The sequence below is a fragment of the Tenrec ecaudatus genome, chromosome 7, assembly GCF_050624435.1.
Source record: "Tenrec ecaudatus isolate mTenEca1 chromosome 7, mTenEca1.hap1, whole genome shotgun sequence".
NCBI lineage: Eukaryota > Metazoa > Chordata > Mammalia > Afrosoricida > Tenrecidae > Tenrec > Tenrec ecaudatus.
In genome coordinates this window covers 36,761,362-36,787,769 of record NC_134536.1, presented here as the reverse complement: position 1 = coordinate 36,787,769, position 26,408 = coordinate 36,761,362, and the positions used below count along the sequence as shown (strand labels likewise).

General features: G+C 41.4%; 2 protein-coding genes across 2 annotated transcripts; both read right to left on the bottom strand.

Annotated features, from left to right (window-relative positions):
• Positions 1–10,485: 10,485 nt before the first annotated feature.
• Positions 10,486–11,496, bottom strand: TAAR5 (trace amine associated receptor 5; the record flags this gene model as incomplete). The annotated part of the gene is given in 1 exon segment (XM_075553922.1): positions 10,486–11,496. A coding segment is annotated over 1 exon segment (1,011 nt), but the record flags the coding sequence as incomplete, so codon positions are not given.
• Positions 11,497–22,447: 10,951 nt separating this feature from the next.
• On the bottom strand, positions 22,448–23,491 carry LOC142452698 (trace amine-associated receptor 4). The gene has a single exon (XM_075553920.1). It carries the CDS (start codon positions 23,489–23,491, stop codon positions 22,448–22,450), a length of 1,044 nt encoding a protein of 347 aa, XP_075410035.1.
• Between the last annotated feature and the right edge of the window lie 2,917 nt (positions 23,492–26,408).

The following is a 26,408-nucleotide window of genomic DNA, read 5'->3' as shown; positions in this document are numbered from 1 at the left end:
TATTTTGTGTCTTACACTGTCCGTTGTCTCCCTTCACCCACATTTCTGTTACTTGTCCCCTAGGAGGTGGGCTATATAGCCAACCTTGAGATGGATTCCTCCTGTCTCCCCTCATCGCCCCCAACCCCAACATCCCCCTACCCTCATGATATCAATACTCCCATTACTATTCCTGAGAGTTTTATCTGTGCTGAATTCCATGTGTCTAGTACTAATATGTGTACTCCGGTCTAGCTGGGTTTGTGAGGTAGAACTGGGTCATGGTAGTGGGGGTGAGGGAAGCATTCAGGAACTAGAGGAATGATGTGTGTTTTATCAATGCTATACTGCACCCTGGTTGAATTGTCCCTTCCTTGTAACCCTTCTGTTGGGGGAATGTCCAATTGCAAAATGGCATTTTTAAAATGACTATTAAAATGCAAGAGAAAATGAATTGTTCTTCAAAAAACAGTATAAAACAGGGGTGTTCACATTTTGTCAGCATGTGAGCTACTTAGAAAATGATCAAGTCAAAATGATTTACCAACTACAAAAATGCAAAACATATATTTTTATTTATTTAATACATTTATTCGCAAATGCATTGAGAATTCTTTACATGTACAATGTATGTTTATGTACCTTGCATAACCACATGAGTCCATACTGCACAACATAACACAATTAATTATGTAGATTTTTTGTCATTAACTGAGTTTGCTCTGATGACTTGCACTGAATGGAATGAGCCAGGGATGCATAGTCCGGACAGTAGCTGCTGAAAGCCAGCCTCAATCACACTTCCAAATGATCATCAGTCATGGTGGAACGGTACTTGGACTTAATGATCTTTATGTGGGAAAAGGCTGACTCACATAAATAAGAAGAGCCGAATAATGCAGTCAAGGAGGTAGCACATGTCCTCAGGTTTGGGCACTTTCCCTCTGCGAGTAAGTTCCAGAACTGTTCATGTGCTCTGGACTTCAGCTGAATTTCCGCTTGTAATGTCAAAATCTCCCATTCCATATGAAAGTGATACGTTTTTATCTCTTACTTGGTCCAGTTCCCCCACTCATTTTAACACGCTTTCTTACGTTTAGGAGAAAGAAATACAAAGTCTAAAAACTGGTGCTAGTTTGTCAGTTTGCTGCACTTCGCGCAGTTGTTTGTGCATGCGTTTGACCTCTAAGATTGCTTCTGATTGGCAGCGTTGTATAGCAATTAACGGACAGGATTGATGATAGGCTTGTGTCTATTTTTTCAATGTCATGTGATCTACCCACATTGTATTTGCAATTGACTAGTAGATCGCGATTGAGGTATTGAGCAGCCCTGGTATAAACCAATGTTTTCAGGCTTGATAACTTTAGTTAATTATCCAATCTGATCCCAAAAGAGTCAATCATCATACTTGAGACACTTACTAAACATAGTTATTCTACAGCAGCGGTTCTCAACTTGTGGGTCACGAGCCCTTTGGGGTTGAACGCTCCTTTCACGGGGTCGCCCAATTCATAACAATAGCAAAAGGGCAGTGATGAAGTAGCAACGAAAATAATGTTATGGTTCGGGGGTCACCACAACATGAGGAACTGTATTAAAGGGTCGAGACATTAGGAAGGTCGAGAACCACTGCTCTAAAGCATTCACTACCATTGAGTTTGTGGGGACTCACCTTGACCCTACAGAACAGAGTGGTCTGCCCTTGTAGATTTCCAAGACTGTTGCTCTTTGGAGGAGTAGAAAGCCTCCTTATATTATTCTTGATCTCCTCTGGAGTCACTGTGGGTTCAAACTGCTGACTTGCTCACTTCCTTCTAGTCCACTAACTGCTTTCTGCCCTGGGGTGACTTCTATGTTCCTTGATTCTTTTTACTCTTTTTCTTACACAGGTTTCTCATCTTTTCTAGCTGTCAAAGTTTTCACCTGTGAACAGCCTTCAGTGGGCGCTTGCTTTCCCCAGGGAGTCTCCTGGTAGCTGTTAAATCTAATGTGCTTAATTGCTAATGAAAAGAGATGGGATGTTTTCCTACAATCCAGGCATGGGATCCTATTCACTCTGAGAGACCTCAGAAGTAGAAGCCAGGGTAGCTCCTGGTGCCACCGAGTTCTTCCTGAAACTGTGTAAACCGCGTGGGTGTGGAGAGTATGCTATGTTACCTTGGTCTGTTCACACAGAGTACACGCCACTCGTTCATCCAAGAAAAATATCTTTTGAATGAGCTCTCTTGTTTCTTTTATTGTAATAAATATTATTATATCAAAGTACTTACAAGTTTTAGGAGCCATGCATTAAAATAAGTAAAGTTGCTTCTTAATTGTTTTATCCCTGAATATACACCTCAATAAAGGCTTTGGGGTATTCTTCAGGTTTTCCCGCATTTACCAAACATAAAGTACATCCCTATGTTGTATGGCAATCAGTGCCAAATGATGGGCATGCAAAGATAAAGTCCCACATCTTCCCTAAAGAAGCATTGAGTCTGGGAAGAGTAATGCTTATGGGAAATAAAAACATGGCAAGCAATATATTAGCCACCAGGTTAAGATCAATAGGTATGTTGATATCCATGTGTCCTTGGCACCATATCATGAAAGGCAGCACAGTAAATCTGTGGTCTTCCTCCAGCATGCGCATAAGTCAAGCCTCCTCACGAGGAAGCTCCCAGATAAACTCCAACAACGAGGCATCCTACCTACAGAATAGCTGACCAATACTCAAAACTGCCAAGGTCATCAAACAAGGGAAGTCTGAGAAACTGCCACATTGTAAAGGAGCGGAAAGAAGTTTGAAAATTAGCTCTAATGCGTTCCAGATGGGATCTGGGAGCAAAGAAAGGACAGTAAGTGAAAGAAGCCTGGAGAAAGTAAGGATGTTGGTGCATGGGAGCGCAGGTGATGCTGTTGGAAAACATTATACCTGTAACTGCACAAACCCTGTATCCACTCCACCAGGGACAGAGGCGGCTCCCTGTCCCTTTGTAAATATTGACAAAGCATCAGAAACCCTGGATAGGTTCTCTAGGGGTTGAAATCAACTTGATGGCAGTGGGTTTGAGGTGCATTAATAAAATGGTTCCTTCATTGTAAATAAACCCCTATGCATGTGGTGCACCAGCCAGAGAGGAGCGTGGGTGTGGGGAGTATGCGACCTCCACAGATGTTGCTCAGCTGCTCTGTAAATCTACCTCTCTTCTAAAGCAGCCTGTCATTTTAAAAAGTGCATACAATTCCTGCTTGAGGAAGCTGTCAACCTACTTCGGTGAGAACAACCAGGCATTTAGTCTTAAACTCATCCTTCCATTTACCCATTTCACAAGTACGTTTAAAGATTGAACATGTCCCACTAAGCTCAGAGCTATCTGGGTTTATCCAAAAACATCCAAGCTCCATGCCATTGAGTCAGTCCCAACTCCTAGCAAGCCTATGAGACAAGGAAGAACTGGCCCTATGAGGTTCTGATAAATGTTTAGGGGAGTAGACAGCCCCGTCTTCCTCCTGAGGAGCGGCTGGTGGTTTCAAACTGCCGACCTTGTGAATTGAAGCCCAATGCATAACCACTATGCCACCAGGACTCCCCAGCTGGGTTTATAGCTATCAGGTTTATATAAAATAAGGAACTTAGAATATCTTGTGTGAAAAATAAACATGCCAGCAACTGTAAGCTAGAATCTATGCAGGTTAAAAGAGTGAAACAAGTGGGGGAGAGACGCAGAGGAAGCCACTTGTGGATAGAAGACAAAGAGGCACCAAGTAAATCCTTGCATCTGAGTTGGGCGTAACTTAGTGGATCAGTTTTGTTTGCTTTTGTTTTTTGTAGGAGAGGGAGGAAGGAAAGGTGGCATGGGCACAAAGATTGAGCAGTACACACGAGACCCAGGGAATGTGGAAAATGGAAATAAAACCACTGAATAACCATCAAAAGAGTAGCCACAGGCACAGGGAATCCAGGGCGGACGATCCCTCCAGGACCAAGGGCGTGAGGGGCGATGCTGGGAGAGTGGAGGGTGAGTGGGTTGGAAAGGGGGAACTGATTACAGGGATCCACATGTGACCTCCTCCCTGGGAGAGGGACAGCAGAGAAGGGGGGGAAGGGAGACTCCGGATAGAGCAAGATATGACAAAATAACGATGTATAAATTACAAAGGGCACAAGAGGGAGCGGGGAGGTAGGGAAAAAAAGAGGACCTGATGCAAAGGGCTTAAATGGAGAGCAAATGCTTTGAGAATGATTGGGGCGGGGAATGTATGGATGTGCTTTACACAATTGATGTATGTATATGTATGGATTGTGATAAGAGTTGTATGAGTCCCTAATAAAATGTAAAAAAAGAAAAGGGAAGGAAAAAAAAGAAAGAAAGAAAAGAAAATGATTAGGGCAAAGAATGTACAGATGTGCTTTATACAATTGATGTATGTATATGTATGGACTGTGATAAGAGTTGTATGAGCCCCTAATAAAATGTTTAAAAAAAAAAAAGAGTAGCCACATGTTAAAACTTTCCTGGGAGGTGTACATACAATGTTCTCCATAGCTGGGCATTCCTATCTCTCCCTGTACTGGGTGCTGTGGCTTGCAACTTGCTCAGGACTCTCATTTCCCCTGTACTATAGTCATTTCTCCTAGACCCACGCTATTCCCCACTGTCTGCTGTTTTCTGAATGTATCCTGCCCTGCTCTTGGAGGCCTCTCTGGTATTCCACATCAAAGGGATTCATTTGGCTTCCCAGCTCCTATCATTGTTTTCTAGGCCAATTTTCCCAAGTGGGGTCTTCTAATATTCATATGCAGTTCACCAATGAAAATATTAAAAATATTTTGTAGCTGCTACATATCTTCCTCTTGGAGAGTAACAGTTTACACTGGCATATAAAATCTTTTTGTAAAAAGAGAAGCAGCATTTTAAACAAAATGTATCTTTGTTTACATATGCATTTTCAAAATTTGCTTAGCCATGGAAACCTTCTTTACCAGATAAATTAAAAAGCAAACTCACTGCCATTGAATTGATTTGGACTTATAGGAGCTTAAATATGGCTCTTCTCTCCATTTGTTTATAACGCCCACCACATGATTGGGTGGGCCTAGGCTAATAAAGTGTAGCAGGCTCTAACTCCAGGACTAGTCGGTTTCACCATTCCTCTGAGTACAAGAGAGCCAGCTCAGAAGCAAGAACAGAGAGAAAGAAGTTTGGGTCTCGTGCCATGCTGAGCCCAGAGGCATCAGAGCAGAGGAGCTGTGCTGCTGAGACCACACTGCAATGGGATCCCTGGTCCACCGAGGCAGAAACGCATGGACCCCTCACGGAGAAGCTGCAGGTCAGAGAGAGATTTGGTTGCCCGCTGAAGAGAGGAGCTGCTGTGGGCCAACCAGTGACTGCGTCCTTGATGGTTTCTGATCCTGGCTTGCAGTAGCCTGTGTACAGTCTCTAAAGAATGCCCACCATTGTGGGCTAGACAGGGTTCTCTAGAGAAACAAAACCAGAATGCTAATAATTACACACACACACACACACACACACACACACACATTCATCTAGCTACATAGAAAGATAACATAAGAAATAAAGTTAATTAATCTATAAAGCAGTACAAATGGCTCAGTGCAACTCACCACCATGAGACACCTGTGAGGCACTGGCAGTCCTTCGAATCTTGAGGGCCATTGGGTAGTCCTCTGTAGAGAAACTCAGGCTATCCAGGCACAGGCAACAAACAGCAAGGCAGGTAGGTCACCAACAGTCAACCAGATGACAGGGTCCAACATTCCCCAGCTCAAGAGATGTAAATTCCAATAGTGTGGCAAAACAGGTCTTGAAGGACCTCAAATTACAGTGACATAGTCCCTGGGTTAGGCATCCCACAGGTAGTGTAGCTTGCAAATTGAGGCACAGAACAAGCATGGCAGCCGCACACTGGTCCAATGATCAAAGAGCAAGAGACAAGAAAGGCGAGCCTCACTGAGCCATTAATTTCTATGCCCTTCAATTAATCCCACATGTGTTCATTGGCTATATTGGCACAATAAACGTTAACTATCTCAGTGGCCATTGCAATGAATTATCAAACTCAACCGAGAGGTAGAGTGCTGAGGGAGGAAAGTTTGGTATCAGAGTCGGATAAATGAACGATTCAGGATGGAAGCATATCTAATCTTTGCCTGTGGAAATTCACTTTGGGATGATGTGCAAATGGCTTTTCCTCCCCGACTTAGATCAGAGAGGATCAGATGTAGCCCCTATGCCATTTATTCAATGAGAAAACAGACTTCATTCATCTCTAATGATAATTCATTGTTTTATTCAATTTTGAAGGTAAGCAAAAGTCAGTGAAGACTTCATTCTAGCCCCAATCTAAGAATTCTATGACATGGCCCTGCTCCCGCTTGCCCTCATACAGAGATCACTAAAGATACGCGTGCTAGAGCAGCATGTGCTGAAGAAACTGTAAGATCTCTCTGGGGATATAGTTACACCTCGGCCCTTGGCTCCGCGCGAGAAAGAATTCACGCTGAAGACTGGCTCATGATCCAAGTGAGTTTAATGAGAGTTAGAAGTTCCAGGTTTTACGGGGCACCCATAGGATTCCTCCCGACCATGCAGCCTGGCAGAGACTGCTCGGTGTCACCAAAGATCTCTCTCCCAAGTTCTCCTCAAAAAAAAACTTCTCTCCCTCTGGGTTCCTGCCTTTTCAAGGATTCCAGGGGGAGGCATGGTGGATGACCCCAGATCGACCCCATTGGCTGAATTGCAATCACCTGGCCCAGGTGGGCCGATCCAGGTTTAACGCCCACCCATGCCATGCCCACTGCGGGAAAACCTAGGCCTTTGAGCATGTGCAGTGCGCCGCCCTTTGTTCATGTGCTTGGCTCTCTTGGGCATGCGTCAATGGACATCCCATCCTTGCCTATCTACCTAACAAAACCAGCTGGTGCCCAGCTCTCAGAAAGAAAAGTGTCTGGGATTTAAAGGTTGGTCTTCAAACAAGCAGCCATTAAGGTGGGGTGTCAACCAAGTTCACGTGGGAGAAGCATATCAGACTCTGGTTCAAAGAAGGTGAATAACAAAATCCAAATCTGAAGGAGGGAATGGCATCAGAGCATAAATCGTGAACCCCTGCTTTGCAAAAGTTACGGATAGCAGTGGGAGCCCCAAATCCACGTGCAGGGTCACCAGGTGAATTAGAGCTCAGTGACCCCCTCTGATCATACTCTAGGGATGTGATCAGACTTGCTGTCGGACAGAGAGCATTGCAAAGTCGATTATGGGAGATGGGGCTAGGGTAAAACGCAACACGTTAGAACTCGATCTCCCCTTTGACCCCTTCTAAAGTTGTTTCAGTTTTCCATATTTTCTACTTTCTTCTGATTGAGATTTTTCTGTTTTGTTTAGTCGTTTTTGTTGTTCGTTTTTGTTTGCTTGCTTGCTTATTTCATCTGTGTCTTGTATGGTTTTCTATATGTTTTCTATAATCTAGATTCTAAATCCAGGGGAGGTAGAGCTATAGAAGCAGTAACAGTCGTGGCAGGGCAGGATGGGGACAAATGTGGAGCTAACAATGAGTATGAGAAGAACATTGATTCCTAAATTGATTGTGGTGATGGCTGCACATCTTAAGATGACTGGACAATTAAAGTGTGTGATAGTGAGGTATACAGCAATAAAATTATTTTTTAAAGAGTGAGGGAATGCTGTTATCCCCCCAGACACATTAGTAGGGACATCCTACGCAGTTCTCAGGGGAATCCCACTGAGAGCAGGTTTCCCTTGTTTGAGGATCTGAATAGATGCCCTGTGTGCAACAGATTCGTCTCTTTCATCCTGTCCTCATTCCAAAGGCGATGTACGAGATGGGCTTCGATTCCTTGAGCGAGGCTCCTGACCTCTGCACCCATAAGGACTTGCGCCTCGTTGTGGTGGCCCCAGCAGATGTGGCTCTTTTTTCTCATTCCATCCTCGTTTGCAGGCGATGTAGCCATGTAACCATTATACCATGATGCCTTGTGTTCCTACATCTCAATGCGAGTGAAAGTCTTCTATCACTAACTTTCATTTTAATGTCAGTTCTAATTGGCGGTCCAGTTTTTGTCAGTAAGTAAGGTTATCGTAGATATACTAATGATTCTCAAATAAGGGAGAACATTGGCAAATTAATGGATCTCTTGGTGCCACATCTATGAAATGGGTTGATAATGTCCTGATTGAAGAATTAGTGGGCATTACGTGGGATGCAGAACTCCGTGGATCCTCAGTGAACTTTTGTCTTTTCCCTTTCCATTCTTCCCTCCCTTCATTGTGCAGGCCTATCCTGGCCAATACAATGGTGGCACAGCGGCTTACCTGACATGGCTCATTCAAGTCTTTAGTTTTTCCATCCTACTGGGTTTTAAATGAGCCATTTGGGTCATGCGAGTTCTCTGCTTGATGGCTGACTACAGATGTGGGGCTTGCCAGCATTCACAACTGCATGCTAGTTTGTGAGTTCTGTAAGACATTGTAGTGAATTTTGAAAGCTTAGGATATAAAAAGTGAATACTTATTGGAAAAGTGGTGGTTGATAGCAGAGCTGATGGAATGGTACAGCATTTCGGAAAAATAGAACCTTGAGTAGGTCTTTAACCTCCACCTCATTGGGACCAGCCTTGGGCTGATCCTTCTACAAGGAATTAACTTGGTAGCAACATTTGCCACCTGACAGAAAACTCTGAGATGGGAATGAGGCAGGCTCGTTTTCTGCTTTTGCGACAGCAACTGTTATGTTTTGTCTCCTTGTGACATAGCTGGTGTTCCTACTTCCCGTACTGCCATGGCCAGTGGGAATGCTAGGAAAGTCAGAAAGTATGTGTGTGTTTAAGTAATACATGGCTGCTTTTGCAAATAATTCCAGTTTGCTTTTTCTAAGATGTGTCCCTAGCTCCTTAATGTTTCCAAAATGCAGATACCAGAATATATTTAATTTTAAGCAGTATTTTAATTATGCAATAATACTTAAAAGTTAAATGCAGAAGAAGGAATATATAAAATTTAGTGTACAAAAATCATATTCTACCACACATTTTTTAGGAGAAAAAGGATAGCATATAGAATCATCAAATGTTACATCCTTGGCAAAAAGAACATTTATGAGATAAGATATAGCTGTAAAAATGTACATATATGCAGATATGTACATATGATAAGAATAAATGAAATAAACACTGTTTAGCTAATGCAATTAATAAAATAATTTTACTTCCTTTAAAGATTATAATTCACAAGTTAATGATTCTTTTAATAAATTTATTTAGTGGTGATACTTTATGCAGTTAGTACATGAACTATTTCTGAGGTACATTCCCTTATTCACTGTATACATTTATTTATTGATATTGATGTGTGTGTGCATACACAAGGGGGTCTCAAAGGTTCATAAAAATATATTCAAATTATTTTTAATTCTATATTCTCATTAATTTTGGAAGCCTCCTCCTCTACACTTTATTCCAGAGATTGCAAATTAATTTACAAATATATTTTGCAAGAAACAAGCATTGATTTGGAGGCAAAAGATCAGTAGGAGAAGTCAATAGAAGGTGACTTTTAGGACTGATTCTGGCAGAATAAGCAAGGTGTCCATGAAAGCTGTCAACACCTTCAGTCGTGGGGGCTCCTGAGAAATGCTGGCTCAGTTCCGAGCCTGCACGTGGCACAGACATGTCTTCCAAAGAAAGGCAGGTGCTTAGAATTCTTGGAGTCAATGATTTAACTTGGATAATAGAAATTTCAAGAAGGAATTAATGAAATTATCAGTTGTGAAAAATTACCCCTTATAAAATATTTCCAAATTCTAATAATTACAAAAAAAAAGAGTTCCTTCAAAAATATTACACATCTACTCAGCTATCCTTGAAATTGACAGACCTACTTTACAAATCTTCCTCCTGCATGGAGTTCTAAGAGTCAGGATTACCAAACAAACATTTTTATAAGAGACATTTCAAACCCTTGACTATTATTATGGACTAGAGTCAAATTATAATTAAAGAACAAAACGCTTTTCCAATGCAAGATGATACAACATGTGGTCACACAGTCCAGTGACCTAGTTTTACAGATAAGCAAAGCTTATGGCAGTGGGGAGGGAGGAGGACAGCACTCTTCCAGTCTCACCCCGCTGCTGACAAGTGGCTGGAGGAACAGGATGGAAACTCAGATACAATGACACCCCACCCCACCTCCCCAGGGTTCTTTTCACTGCATCTGCCAGAGTGGTTTCAAAAGAAGCAGAGGGTGAGGAGTCAAGCTTTTACACAGCATTTTGGCTCGTAAAGAGTGAGTGAAGAAAGTACTGCACTTCTTTCCAGATGAAGGAGTTCGGTCTCTTTTTCCCTTTCTCCCCTTTCTTCCGGTACCATGACTTTCAGACCCATCTGTGACACGCCCAGCCTGCTGCCCCAGCAGCACTCAGCGTCTCCTCCAACAAGCCCATCCCTCGCCTGCTCCCAGTCCTCTCAGGCCATAGCAGGAGTCACTCTTGGTACAAATCGACAGTGGGGGTTCGAGGGGAGAAGAACTCCCGACTGAAAATGAGCTTCAGTGCCTTCCTGAACCACCGGTAGGAAAAGACATAGATGATGGGGTTGCAGGCTGAGTTGAAGTAAGCAAACCAGATAAAAATGTCAAAGACCAGTGGGGGGGTCATGAAATTAAGTAAGCTGTCAACCAGCGTGTCTATGGTGAAGGGCAGCCAGCACAGGAGGTAAATGCCCACAGCGATGCCCAGGGTCTTGGCAGCTTTTCTCTCCCGCTTGGCAGCCCCAGCCAGGCTCTTGCTCATGGTGTTGATCTGTTGAGCCTGCCTGGTAGCAACCACAAAGATCTTCACGTACAAGCTGATCATGATAAGACAGGGGAAAAAGAACACAGGGAAGTTTAACCAGCCCCAGAACTTATTAAACAGCAGTTGGCAACTACCCACACACGGCATCTCTTCCAGCCACTGGCTGAGTCCTTTCTCCACCACGTCCGTGTAGAGGAAGACGGCAGTATAAGCTGCTGGCACCCCCCACCCTGCCAGGATGTACCTGAAGGCCACCCTGACGGTGAACTTGGCAGGGTAAAGTAGGGGGTCACAGATGGCACAATGGCGGTCAATGGAAATGAAGCAGAGGTGGAAGATAGAGGTGAGGCAGAAGAGGGTGTCCAGATAGGTATGCAGGCGGCAGAGGAAGTCCCCGAAGAACCAGCAGCTCTCCACGGAGCGAACAGTGCTGAGAGGCAGCACCAGCAGACCCAGAAACATGTCGGCCAGAGCCAGGGACAGCAGCAAGAAGTTGGTGGGAGTGTGAAGTGCTTTGAAGTAGGACACAGCAAACACCACAAACAGATTCCCTAGCACCGTAACCAGCATGCCTACTGCACAGGCCAGGTAGATGGCCAACTGGATGCCCAGGGGATGGATAGTCCTGGGACAAGACCCATTCACCTGGTAGCAGAATGCCTGGGACTGTCCTTCAGCACCTGAGTCAGTGTTCATTTATATGTTCTACTCTTCCTCTCCCTGGGAATTGGCCGTCTGTCTCACAAAAATAAGAAAGAAAAAGAAATCATCAGACAATGCGGTGAAAGGTGAAAACTCAAGAGCATTTTGGAACCAAGTAAGTATTTCCGTGGGTTCTGATTAAAATATGCTCTCAAATTAAATGCAGCCTGGGATTCGAGATTTTACGAGTTATCTCTGCTAGTTTGGTTCATCTGAACTAAGAACTTTAGAAATTAGTTTAGACAATCTCCTTAAGAGGAAAACAATTTCATCTAATTTTTTCCAAAGAAAGTTATGACCATGTCCCAATCAGCAACACAGAATGATGAGAGGTGTCTATTGCATTTTGATAAGGTACCTGTTGTCAAGGTAAAGTAATATTTTAAAGTCCTAAGTCTAACATAAATGAAGACATTTTTGTTGAATAAATCATTGCTTGTACAAGAATTAATTTCTAAGCTCCCCCCCTTTAAAAAATAAGCAAATTGACAATAAAATCAGCAGATTAAAGTCTTTAATTACTAGGTAGACTCTTCCCAAGATAAAATAATAAGGAGCTGTTCTATGTTGGTTGCCGCATATTTAATTATTGCAAATTCTAATGATAGCGATCAATGTTTGTTTACACATCGTGGAGGAACACATCTGATAGGGAAACAGCATGTTGTCTATCTTCCCCGCAGTCTGTGCAGTTTTAGAGAAGCCCGGATTAGTTCCGTTTCTGAGCTACTTACAGAGGTAGGAATCAGAGTCGCTGCATTGGAAGCCCTTCTCGCAGCAGGTGGACACACTGGCTATAGAGGACTCTTCCATCCACAGAGCTGACAGATGTGCAATCAGTTAATGATTTTTATACGCTAAAGCGAAACTGCTGCTCCACATGGAATGTGATGTCAAAGGTGCATCAACGGAGTATCAAGGGACCTAGTTTGCACTGTTCACAAGTCTCCGTTGTTCAGGAGTGTAGTCTCAATACATAATCACTTATTCTGACCATTAATTAGAAGTGAAATAAAAAACCAAACACCACCAACTTGATTTACCTAATCTCTTTAATGTTCAGTGTGTTTCCAATATCCCTTACATGTTGGGGGCTAATTATGATCATTTCTTCCAACATGAAAAATATTTGAGAACAATTAGTCATGAGCCTTTTTGATTGTGAACGGAAGGTGTGTGACTCTCCAGACTGGAGTTACTGTGACACCCATTTTAAACGTGTGTGTTTTGTGCTATTCTAAGAAATCCTAGTAGATGAAGTGGCCCATCTGGAACAGAAACATTACAATCCTCTCCTCTCACTTCCTGTGCCAATCAGCCAACTTATTTATCCCTCTTTTCCCCTATGGTGACAGTACAGACAGTTATACCCACCTGCCTGCAGCTCACAGGTATATATATATATATCCAAGAAAAAATGATGCATTCTCTTCTGCTGACTCTGTCTCTTGGAAAAGCCTGCAGATCCGAGAAGGACTCTACACGGCCATGGGGAATGGACACTTGCCAAAGTGACATTTTGTAAGGTGATATAAAGATTACGTCTGGAAGTGGGGCCAGTGTGAGGAAGTGGGGCAAGTCACAAAGACTGTGTGGGGTTAGCAGACAACCCCCTTTTCTGCACAAACATCCTGTGAACAGTGGCTGCTGGAAAATGTGTGCTAACTCACATGTTTTCCATTTCTGACTCTATAACATAATCAGTCCAAAGGTGAGTGTCACTTTATCATGGACCATGACAGCTCCTGGGAGAAAGACAGGTCTTTCCATTCCCTGACAGTTAGAGTCCCAGAAACTCACACGGATGGTTCTACCCTGTCCTATGGAGTCGCTATACATCAGCATTGACATGATGGCAGTGAGTTTGTTTTTTGGTGACACTTCTTTAGGGTACCACTGATAACCCACATACCATCAGCCAGGAAATCCTATGGCGCTGTTTAATCTCACCAAGGATCTGTGCAAAATCGACATAAGGTCCTATAATTGGCAGAAAGCCCAAAGATAAAAACTTTGAAAAGTGATTTAGGCCGTGGATTGAATTTCCTCAAACCTCCTTAGATACATTATATAATCATCAGCTCATTTTGGAATGTAGAATTTTATAAAACTGTTTTAAGTATATGGTCACTGTCAGATATTACCCAATTCCTTTATGTCCAGACATTAAATAAACATACTGGCAACTGTCTCATGTGATTATTGTGAAGATTCATTAACTAAAATGCATGAAGTGCTAGAAGCTGTTGATGACAATGATGACCCATAGTATACTGAGCCAGGAAGAGAATCATGCAAATCCACAGTCTCCTGTACTCATCTTCCTAGATGAAGGTCCTTATTACCTCTGTCCATTGACCTTCAGGAATGCATTTCGGTGACAAAACAATCAGAAGAGTAACTGGCTTCCATATCTGCTAAGTTTTCACCCATACTCTGGGGATTCATGGATGCACCAACAAAAGCCAGCCTCTGTCGAGGAATTGATGTAGTTTAGAAATGAAAAATGCCGTCGCTGCTGCTGTCAGGTGCCTTCAAGCTGCTCCATCTCAGCACCAACCTGTGCAGCAGGAGGAAACACGGCCCAGTTCGGCACCGTCCTCACACCTGTTCTTCTCTTTGGGCCATCTATACAGCCAGTGTGTCCATCCATCTTGTCCAGAGCTTTCTCTCTCTTGCTGTGCCTCTCTCCTTCTCCAGGGACCAGTCTCTTCTAACAACATGTCCAAAGTACTTGAGATGAAGTTTCCTCATCATTGCTCCTAAAAAGCATTCTGACTGTAGTTCTTCCAAGAGAGATCTGTTGAACATCACCTAATGAAAGGGCATGGTGCTCTCAATATGTTCTCCAGCACCATAACTCAAATACATTGATTGAAGAATCTTGGTCTTCCTTATTCAGTGTCCAACTTTCATATGCATATGAGGATATGGAAAATACCATGGCTTGGATCAGGTGCAGCAGATTTACCCAGTGCAATACATCGCTGGATCTCTTGACTGCTGCTTCTTCAAGACTCGATTGTAGAGCAATCAATTCAAGCAAAACTAAGCAAGCAAGATCCTTGACAACTTCAACCTTGTCTCCATTTATCATGAGGCTACCTATTGCTCCAGTTGTGAGGATTATGGTCTTCTTGACATTGAGTCAAAATCCCTACTGAAAGCTGAAATCCTTGAACTTCATCAGCCAGTGCTTCAAATCCTCCTCATTTTCAGCAAACAAGGTTGTGTCATCTACATATCACAAGTTGTTAATAAGCCTTCCTCCAATTCTGATGCTGAACGCTGCTTCATATAACCTAGCTTCTCTCATTATTTGCTCAGCACAGAGATTGACTAAGTGTGGTAAGAGAATATAACCCTGACACACACATTTCCTGATTGTAAACACTGCAGTATTCCCTCATTCTATTTGCACAATTCCCTCTTGATCCAAGTTCAGGTTCTACATGAACACAATGAAGTATTCTAGGATTCCATTTTTCTACCCATAGTTTTTTGTTTTATGATACATGCAGTTGAATGTCTTGGCATAGTCAAACAGCACAAGAAAGCATCTTTCTGGTATTCTCTGCTTTGAGCCAAGATTCATTTGATATCATTTGTTCCAAGTCTTCTTCTGAATCAGGCCTGAACTGGCAATTCTCTGTCAATATACTGCTGTCATCATTTTTGGATGATTTTCAACAAAGTTTTACTTGGATGTAATTTTACTTGGTGTTTTATAATATGAATATTCTGTTGGGTCACCTTTCTTTGGAATGAGTACAAATATTGATTTCTTCCAGTCAGTTCGTTTTCCAAAATTCTTGGTATAGATGAGTGAGTAATTCGAGCATTTCATCAACTTATTGAAGCATTTTGATTGGTAGTCCATCAATTCCTGGAGCCTTGTTTTTGCCTAATGAGCTTAGTGCAGCTTGAACTCCTTCCTTCAGTACTATCAGTTCTTGCTCATATGCTACCTCCTGCAAGTGGAATCTGAACTAGTGCTTTTTGGTAAAGTGACTGCATATTCTTTCCATCTTCTTTTGCTGTTTCCTGCATCATTCAATATTTTCCCTTAGAAACTTTCTTTAAAAAAATCATTTTATCAAGGGATTGTACAACTCTTATCACCATCCATACATACATCCAATGTGTCAAACACATTTGTACATTTGTTGCCATCATCATTTTCAAAACATTTTCTTTCTAATTGAGCCCTTGGTATCAACTCCTCATTTTCCCCTCCCTCCCCCACCCTCCTTCCATCATGAACACTTGATATTTTATAAATTATTACTATTTTTCATGTCTTACACTGACCAATGTCACCCTTCACCCACTTTTCTGTTTCCCATCCTGCTGGGAGGGGGTTATATGTAAATCATTGTGACCAGTTCCTCCTTTCTCCCCCACCTTCCCCTTCCCCTCCTGAAATTGTTACTCTCATTCTTGGTCCTGAGGGATTTATCTGTCCTGGAACCTCTGTGTTTCCAGCTCTTCTCTGTACCCATGTACATGCTCTGGTCTAGCCCGATTTGTAAGCTAGAATTGGGGTCACGATAGTAGGTGGGAGGAAGCATTAAAGAACCAGAGGAAAGTTGTATGTTTCATTGGTGTTACACTATGCCCTTACTGGCTCTTCTCTTCCTCGTGACCCTGCTGTAAGGGGATGTCTAATTGGCTACACATGGGCTTTGGATCTCCACTCTACCCTCTCCTTCATTCACATTGGTATGATTTTTTGTTCTGGGTCTTTGATGCCTGATACCTGATCCCATTGACACCTCATGATCACACAGACTGGTGTTCTTCCTAGAATCTTCCAATAAGACTACTCAAGTCTTGATTTTCTTTCTCTCCAGTTCTTTCTGTGTGAGATATGCTGAGTGTGCTCTCCCTTTCTGGTTTTGTGATGCTAGGTCTTTGCACATCTCATGATAATATTTTATGTGGTCTTCTTGAGCTGTCATTTGAGATTTTTCTGTTTAGCGTTTTTACTTCACAATTTCTTCCATTTGCCTTAGCTGTGCTGCAATTAAGAGCAAATTTCAGAGACTGTTCTGACACCAATGCTGCTGTTATTTTTTTTAACTTATAAATTATTTTATTGGGGGCTCTTACCGCTCAAAAATCAATTGTATCAGCACATTTATACATATGTTGCCATCATCAATTTCAAAATATTTTCTTTCTGTTTAAGCCCTTGGTATCAACTCCTCTTTGATGATGCTATTTTCTATCTTTCTGACTTTTCAATAACTTTTTTATTTCTTTATGTTCTATTTACTTGATGACATCCCACAGCTCATCAAATCTTTTGTCACTCATATTCATTTCATCAAATTTGTTCCTAAGATGTTCCAGAATTCAGATATGATATACTCATATCATATGAGAACCATATTTTGGCTCTTAAGGGCTTGTTTTAATTTTCTTCAGCTTCAATCTGAACTTACATATGAGCAATTGATTATCTATTCTACAGTTGGCTCTTGGCTTTTTAGCTGCTGATGCTGAATTTCTCCATGATCTTTCCTCACAGATATAGTCAATTTGATGTCTCTGTATTTCAGCTGGAGAAGTCCACTGTGTAGTCAATTTTTGTGTTGTTGATAAAAGGTATTTGCAATGAAGAAGTTGTTGATCTTGCAACTTTTTACCAGGAGGGCTCCAGTTTTGTTTAAATTATGAAGGCCATATTTTCTGAATATTGTTCCTTCCTCTTTGTTTCCAATGTTTGCACTTTAATAATCAATAATTGTCGATGGATATTGATTGCATGTTTCATCTATTTCAGACTAAAGACATTGGTAAAATTCAATTTCTGCACCCCTAGCTTTAGTGGTTGGTGCATATGTTTTAAATAATAATTATATTCATTGTATTTCCTTGTATGAGGATAGATATTATCCTAACACAGACAGCACTGTAGTTCAGGATTGACACTGACATGTCCTTGACGATGATGAGTACGATGCCATTCCTCATCCATCTTCATTCTGAGCAGAGGAACTATATGATTTTCTGAAACTAAATTTCCAACACCAGTGCATTTCAACTCATTATTGTTCCATTTCATTTTTTTACAACGCTTACTTTTCATAGATGCATACTTCACACATACCAAGTTCCGATTATTAGTAGATTTTTGAAGTGCTTCTTCTCAGTTTAAGTTGTGCCTCATGGACAAATGAAGGTTCCGAAGGTTTTATTTGCAGAGTCTTTCCTCCATCCACCTCATTACGGACTGTACCTTGACAAGGCAGCTTTTCTGAAGACATGTTTTGAATGCCTTCCAAACTGAGGGGCTCGCGTTTGGGCCCTGTTTCTGATATACTGCTTCTAATGCTTTCAGAGTCTGACAGTGTTTAGCTTCTGTGCATATAGTTTTCAGAAGCTACTTCCTCCAAAGTGAATAGCCTATTTCTTCTTCATATCCTATTCTTAGTCTGGAAGCTCTACTGAACCCTGTTCACTTTGGGTGACCCTGCTGGTGTTTGAAATACTAGTGACCTAACTTCCAGCATCACAGCAACACACATGCCACCACAGTATGTGAAACTGACCAACAAGTGGGGGATGGGGAATGAGGGAAGGGAGTTATTTGCGGGATATGCAAAATGGCTAATTTATGCTCTTTTAGGGTTTCTCCAGGCAGGGAAATATCCAAGTCCCATGAAATAAGCTCTGAATATTGGTCATGGGTAAGAAAGTTTGAGAGGAGTATTCTAAGGAAAAAATGTAGCTGAGGACCCTCATCATATTTGTGATAGGCAGTTAGTGACTCAGTTCCCAATAATTAACTTTGTCAACATTTGTGATCTGAAACAGAAATCCACTTTTGTCAGCCCAGAGTTGACAAAGGGATTCCTTTTTCCTTCTTCTTTGAACATAAAGAAGAGAAAAAAACAATTCTCCTAAAGAACTGGAAGTAATTCCAGATCCTATTTTGGGAGTATGTTAGTCTGCTTCTTCAGAGAAGCAAAGCCAGTGTCATAGATAGATAGATAGATAGATAGATAGATAGATAGATAGATAGATAGATAGATAGATAGATAGATAGATTATATCAAGACATTGTTTACACAATTGTAGAAATGGATAAGTCCAGTCTGGTTCAAGCTGGAGGTTTAGTGGCTGATGGAAAAGAAGCAAGACAGATGCAGAGGTAGACAAGCCAGATGCAGGGTCCAGATCCAGCAGAAGAAATACGCTACCTGCCACAAAATGTTCAGCCTTGGTAGTGTAGTGATTACAAGTTGGGCTGTGATCTGCAAGATCACTAATTCGAAACCACCCGCCTCTCTGGTGGAATAAAGATGGGGCTCTACTCCAGTAAAGAGTTACAGCCTCGGGAACTCACAGAGGCAGGGATACCCTGTCCCATATGGCCCCATGAGTTGGCATCAACTTGATGCCAGTATGTTTAAGTTTATACTAAGAGTAGGCCATGTCTTGAATAAACCCTCCCTCAATTATATCAAGGCTGTGACCAGCTTAAGGAAGTAGTACTCTACCCTATTCTTCCCCCAATTGCTTGGCTGCTTCACAGAAGGGCCCACCATGGGGCAGACCACATTATGTTAGATCACTCCATAGGAGAATCTTGGCCCACCAAATGGGTATCAGATCTTACTATTATGGGGAGTAAACAACCTTAGGATTCTAGAAATCTCTTTGCAAGCTAATATTGATAAAAATAAATGTAAATGATGGAGAAAATAATATAATGCAAATAGCATGGACTTTGCTGAGAGAGACCCGAGTTTGAATCTTGCTTCTTACATGGGAGCTGTATAATCCTTAAAAAGTCTGACTTCTCTGAGGATCATCAGCTATGATTTAGATGCCGTAAGAGCTGTTGTGACTTTTAAATAAGGTAAATGACACCACTCTCCTAGAATGTGGTAGAAAGCAAATGAATATTAGCAGACTTAGCTATTTCCTGTATCTTGCATCTTCCTGCACTTTTACCCTGCATTGAATATATACTTATTTTAAGTTTCTTTTTCATAATGTTCTTTAAGTGGCTTTTAAAGAATTCATGTTTTACTCTAGTGTGCTAAAAACCATGTATGTTGCATAAAATTTTAAAAATTCTCTTTAAAACCCCTCCACTATATGTTGATAGCACCTAAACACTGCACACACATGTTGCAATAATCAGTCCTTATTTCCCAAAGAACGGGTTACAAGTCCCATGAGTGGGTGCCATGCTCCGTATGTCTCACTTTTATAGTCGTCCCTGAGACACTGGACTGCAGGTGTGTGTTTATTTACTATCCATTATAATTTTCCTGAAACGACGGATTGTGTGACTTGCCATTATAACCCAATGCCATTATAATCATGCGTGGCACACAAGAATCACATATTGAATATGATTGATTATGTCCTAGATAAGCAAGCATTTTAAGAAGGCTTAGAATACACCACTCAATCATATGTGTTTAAATAGAAGCTTTTATTCTTACTCCCAGGCACAAAATCAGTTATGAGACATGGGAGTGATAATTAATTCAATGGCTTGTTAAATATTTTAGAAGAACTACTAAACCTTGACAATTTATCTCACTTTTGTAAGGATCTGTGGAAAAACATCTCCTTTGAAAAATAGCTCTATTAAGTCTTTAAGAAAAAGAGGTATAATAAATGATAAGAATCTACTGAACGTCTAGTCTTCGTGACTGCTGTAATAACATAGAAAGTACTATTATTCTCATGTTATAGATTAGAAACTGAAGGTTTAGAAATGCAATTATTTGTCCAAGATCGTCCATCAATGAGTAAGGAATCAAGTTGGGGTCTGGATATGTGCTACCCCTAAAGCCATGCCCTCTCCACCATCTCGTATCTCGGAAAGATGTAATTCCTGAACAACCACCTTTCTATCTTTCTGACAATTTTATTCTCCCTTGTCCAAAAATAGGAGCCCTGGTGATGTAGTGGTTATACATTGGGCTGTTAAGTGTAAAGTCAGCAGTTCGAAACACCAGCAGTCCCACGGGGAAAAGATGAGGGTCTCTGCTCCTGTAAAGAATTGCCGTCTCAGACACACACAGGAGGGGTTGCACTATGGTCCATACTGTTACTAAGAGTCAGAATCAACGAATGACTGTGAGCTGTTGTTTTGTCCAAAAATATCTTCTGCTGAGTAGCCTAGGGTTTTTATTTTTAATAATGCAAAAAGGGGTGAGGTCAATTTGCGCTACTGAGCGCTCCATTCAACTTAGGTGAGTCTCAAAAATGGGATGATTGGACTAGGAAAGCTGGTAGTGTCCTTCAGGTCTTCTTGGCCTTGCCTAGGAAGAACATGCAAAGCTGTTTTGAAAAACAATTGAGCTAATGTTCATAGCCCTCTTTGTAAATTGTTAAAGCCTTTTAGTAAGATAAGAGTTGGCAATGATCACAGCATAAATTCACCCTTCGTTTATCCTCTATCTGATGATGTTCCTAGGGGGAATAAGAAGGCCTGAAGACAATGTCAGGGCAACCCCAAGAAGACATAGAGTAACTGTGTATATGTAACCACTGTGTATATGTAACTTTGTATATGTAACCACTGTGTATATGTAACTTTGTATATGTAACCACTGTGAAATAAGGCCTCAAATGCTGGCTGTTGCCAGTGGGAAAAACCCAGGCTCTCCAACTCAGTGATCAGAGGAGCACACACTCCTTCCCCGCGTGTTTGGGAATTATTGGCACAACGCCACTCCCATCCCCTACCGTCACAGGCTCATTGTTGTTGTTAGGTGCCATCGAGTTGGCAAAGGAAATTGTGAGGGTAGATCAGATTAAAGTTCTTTAGCTGTAGCACTATAGATTTTTTAGTGAAATAATTCTTTGTCGGTGGGGGAGTCTGGGGGATGCTCTGAGTTTTGTAGGATGCTTAGCATGATCCCTGGCCTCTACACTGAAACTATCAGCCACACCCAAAGATGTCTGCAGGCATGGCCAGATGGCTCCAAAGGTAAATTCTCTCAGTTCAGAGACTATAATATAGGACAGAATGTCATGAAATATATGTATGGTATATGAGGAGGGGGAAAGGAAATAGATAAGAGATTCATTAATACAGTAAATACAACTGTTTTCCTAAAACTCTGAGAGAAGTAAAGGACTTGAGTTTTCTGAATGAAGTTACTCTTCTTGGATAGCTAGTATGTGCGTGCACGCTCTCCTAGGCATGGACACCACCTGTATGTGTACACACAGGCAGAATTTATATACAGAAGACAAGTATGTATTGACTGAAAGAAAATTATTTCCCTAAACTTCTTCTTTATTCATTCGTTTTAAAAAATAAAACAGTTCATTTTTTCAAAATATCACAAACCTCACATAATTTTTGGGGGGGCGAGGAGGGAGGAACAAATGCTTAAGTCAGAACCAATAAAACTGGAAGGAACAACAGTGCCAATCACATGCTCCATAACACAGACTTCTAAGATATTTTCAAACCATCTCAAGAAAGATTGGTGAAGGCTAATAAATCCCGTTCATTTTTTTCTCTTTTACTGCATGTTACATTGAAATCAAAACAAAGTAAAGTGAAAAAACAAACACATGAAACAGAGACATATATAGTCTCAATTATGCATGGCTGCCAATTATTGGGAAGACTTACTAAACCTTCTTTTCTGATGTTGTTTACATGTTAAAGAAGAAAAACCCTTGTTTGACTTAAACCACCGAGTGAAAGTCTAAATCCCTAATTGGGGTAATTCAGAAACCAGTAAGCCTTGACAGAGTGCTATTTCATTGGAGTTACCATTCCTCAAAACTGTAGACATGAACTACTTGCTTAGCTTTGACCTGGAATTCTTAACCTATGAGTCAGACTTAGGTGGCTTACACACTTACTAGAAGAGTGTCTTTTCTAAATTAGTCCACGTCTTTGCATCCAGGTTTCTCTGTCCCCCAAAGAGTCTTACGGGGCGTGGGGGAGAATCACCTAACCATGTGCAGGAAGCAGGCTTAGGGTGGAGGAGTCCGGATGGAAAATCATCCCTGTGACGATCATTCTCAAGGCCTTGCGAAACCAAGGGTAAAACAGGCCATAGATGATGGGATTAAAGGTGGAGTTGAAATAACCCAGCCAAAGAAAGACATTGTACAAGTCTTCGGGGGTTGTAAAATCAATGAAAGGGTCTGTGATCGTCAAGATAAAGAAGGGCAACCAGCACAAGACAAACACCCCCATGACGATACTGAGCGTCTTGGTGGCCTTGCTCTCTCTCTTGGATGAGACTTTTGTTTTGCTCTCGGACCCAACTTGCTTCACTTTAGGACCTGTGCCAATTTGCTGGGCATGCTTCCTGGCGACTGTGAAGATATGTATATAGATGCCCACCATTACTGTGCCAGGGAGAAAGAACGCTATAAAGGAGGCCAACACGCCCCAGAGCTTATTAAATACCAACACACACAAACCTTTGCAGTCAATGGCGGCAACAAAATCTTCGGCGCCAATTAAATTTAATTCTGAAAACACCAGGCCAAAGGCAAAAAAGATAGGGATAGACCAGCTGATAAATAGAAACACCTCTATGACAGGAACGGTAATTTTGGTGACATAATGTAGAGGATCGCACACGGCATAGTAGCGGTCAACTGAGATGAAACAGAGGTGGAAAATGGAGGTGGTACAGAGCATGATATCACAGCAGCTGTGCACTCTGCAAAAGAGGTCTCCAAAGTACCAGCAGGATTCTATGGACCTGATCATGCTGAAGGGCATGACCACACAGCTCAGCAAGAAGTCGGTGGTGGCCATAGAGAGGATCAAGAAGTTGGTTGGGGAGTGGAGTTGCTTGAAGTGGGCAATAGAAATGATGACAACTATGTTGCCCAGCATGGTCATGACGATAGCCCCAATCATGACCACATACATGGCGAACACACTGAACACGTTTCTCACATTTTTAGGGCACGAATTGTTAACAAAAGCAAAGCAAAACTGTGTTTCTGGTGGGTTCCAAGGATCGGGTGAATTCATTCTCTTTGTTCCATGGAGACAGTGAGTCCTTCTAGAAAGTTCTGCATTCCTCTTATTTCTGCAAAAGAAAGAGGACAAATAATGAAAAACTACTGGCAGGGAATCTTTACACAAAGACCAAGCTAGTCTGTGATTCTAAGTTCAAATCCATTGCCTGCTAGAAACTGTGCTCCTCAAACCTTAATGACACTCATGATCACCTGGTGAACATTTTAGAACCCAGCTTCTGGTTTGGGAGAGAGGGGCATTGAGGTGTCTGTGTATGCCAGAAGATGCCAAAGCTGTTAGTTGAAGGACCACCCCTGGAGTAGTTAGTCGCTAAAGGAAAATTGAGTTAAAGCCACCTGAGTAACCTAAGTAGTGCATGCTCTGATTATTCTAACATGTATCTCTCAGGTGATTCCCATTCCAAACCCCAAGAAAAATCACAAATTGTACCTGCACCACTTCTATTAACCACTATTTTGAGTAGAAGCAACTGAAGTATTATTAGGGGCAAGGCTAGTGCCTGGAAACGGATATGTCGAGGGTCCGCAATGAGATGGGTTGGTGAATAGGCTGCGCAGCTTCAGATGATGTTCTGTTCTGTTGTGCGTACATATTAGTCATTGTGGCAGTTATATAATCTCCTGTCAACTTGAGCAAAGGAAGGGAGTCTAGCCTGTCAATCAGGTCATTGTCAATGAGGCCTCTCTGTGGGCATGGCCATCTCCTTGGGATTCTGGGAACTCCTGTCTTTCTCCCTGGAGGCAGGAGACACACTCTCTGCTTCACTATCCTTTCGACAAACCACATGGAACTATCCTGATGGAACCAGAGGCCTGGAGCTGGAAGAGCCAGGTGGAGACCCACGCCAAGGCTGAGATGCTTCCACCGCTGCTGGATCCACAAGACGTTCCACCCACTGGCCTGTAATCTTCTTGCATTCAGCATAATTGCATATGTTGTGTGAGTCTGAAGCGGAATATAAAGACTGGTATTGGACATATGGGCGAATATCGTACTTATGGACTTGATCTGGACCGGGCTGGGATGTTTTCTTAATATGCAATTATTCTTTACACAAAACTTTTTCTTATACACAAGTGTCTGTGCATTTGTTTCTCTATCAACAAACACAAACTAACACAGCTCTTATCACATACAGTTCTTATCACAATCCATACATCCTTCCATTGTGTCAATCACATTTGTACATTTGTTGCCATCATCATTTTCAAAACATTTTCTTTCTATTTGAGCACTTGGTATCAGCTCCTCATTTTTTCCCTCCTACCCTCCTTCATGAACCTTTGATAGCTTATAAATTATTATTATTTTGTCATGTCTTACTCTGACCAATATATACCTCCAGGCACTTTTCTGTTGTCTGTCCCCTAGGGAGGGGATTATATGTAGATTATTGTGATCGATTTCCCCTTTCCCCCCCCCCCACCTTCCCCTGCCCCTCCTGGTTTTGCTACTCTTACCATTGGTCTTCACGGGTTTTTCCGACCTAGATTCCCTGTGCTTCCAGCTCTTACCTGTGCACATGTACATACTCTGGTCCAATCGGATTTGTAAGGCAGAATTGGAGTCATGATAGTGGGGAGTTATTATTCGATTTTAACTTAAATAATAATTACCTTTTTAGGATTGTATTTTTGTTTGTTTGTTTTTAACTTGTGGGCATTTGCAAGTTCTTTTGACACTGTTATTTCTCTCCCTAGTGTATACAGCATAAAATAGGGATTTAGAGCAATTCAGTTGTTCTCAACATTCCTAATGCCATGACCCTTTAATACAGTTCCTCATGTTGTGGTGACCCTCTAACATAAAATTATTCTCGTTGCTTCTTCATCACTGTATTTTGCTACTGTTATGAATCAGGTAACCCTGTGAAAAGCCGTTCAACCCCCAAAAGGGTCATGACCCACAGGTTGAGAACAGCTGAGGGTACCTTAAAAATATCTAAAGGTTACAAATTTACACGTGAATAATCTCAGAAAGAAGGAAAATAATTCAAGTGATAGCCTGTATCAATTTTGTGACTTAACAGCTACACTCATGAATTTAAATTTAGGTTGAGATTCTCTGGTCTACAGATTTCAAGTTCTATCTTCACAAACAGATTTGACACGTGAGTGTGTCCATTGCTTAACCTTTCATTTGCTAGAATTTATGCTGTTGTTTTTATGATGTAAAAATAATGAGACTGACTCATCCACAGGATGACATGAATAGGATTTGTTTTTCCAGTGCTGGGTCTGAATGACTACTTCCGATGACCAACGGTAAGCATTAGTGAGATCTAAGGCCAGGTAGGTGAAGTGGACTTTGGTCTGAGGATAGATTAAAACTCACTGGTCCATAGATCCGCAGAGATGAGTCCACAAGCACGTCCTCACCATATGGACTTGTAATACAAGAAACATTGAAAGCAGTAATTCAATAAACATTTCCAATGCCTGTATTATTTGAAATCTTAATATTGTGGCACATTTTATCTATTCTGGATATAGTAATTTTCATGTTTCTAGTTAGCATTTTTCTTTATATAATTTTAAATTGCAACAAGTCAGGTGTTAAGCAATTGTGTGGAACTCAGATAAGCCAAATATAGGGAACAGAAAGAAGCAACAAGTAAAAAATCCAAACACTTAATCAGCATCTTCATCAATTGAAGGCTATATGCTTTCAAATTATTTGATCACGTATTTGAGAATAAATGTGAGCACAAATCATTTGATAACTTCTTGAGTTCTAAGATACTGACCATAATAAAATATGAGACATCTAATTCTATTTTTTATGTTAACTTCTGGTGGTTTTTTTGTAATATTATCTTTATTGACAGGTAACAATGACCACATTATAAAAGCATTTGTCCAAAATAGCACTCCCCAATACTTCTTTGTGTAGTTTTTGAAGTTTTAAG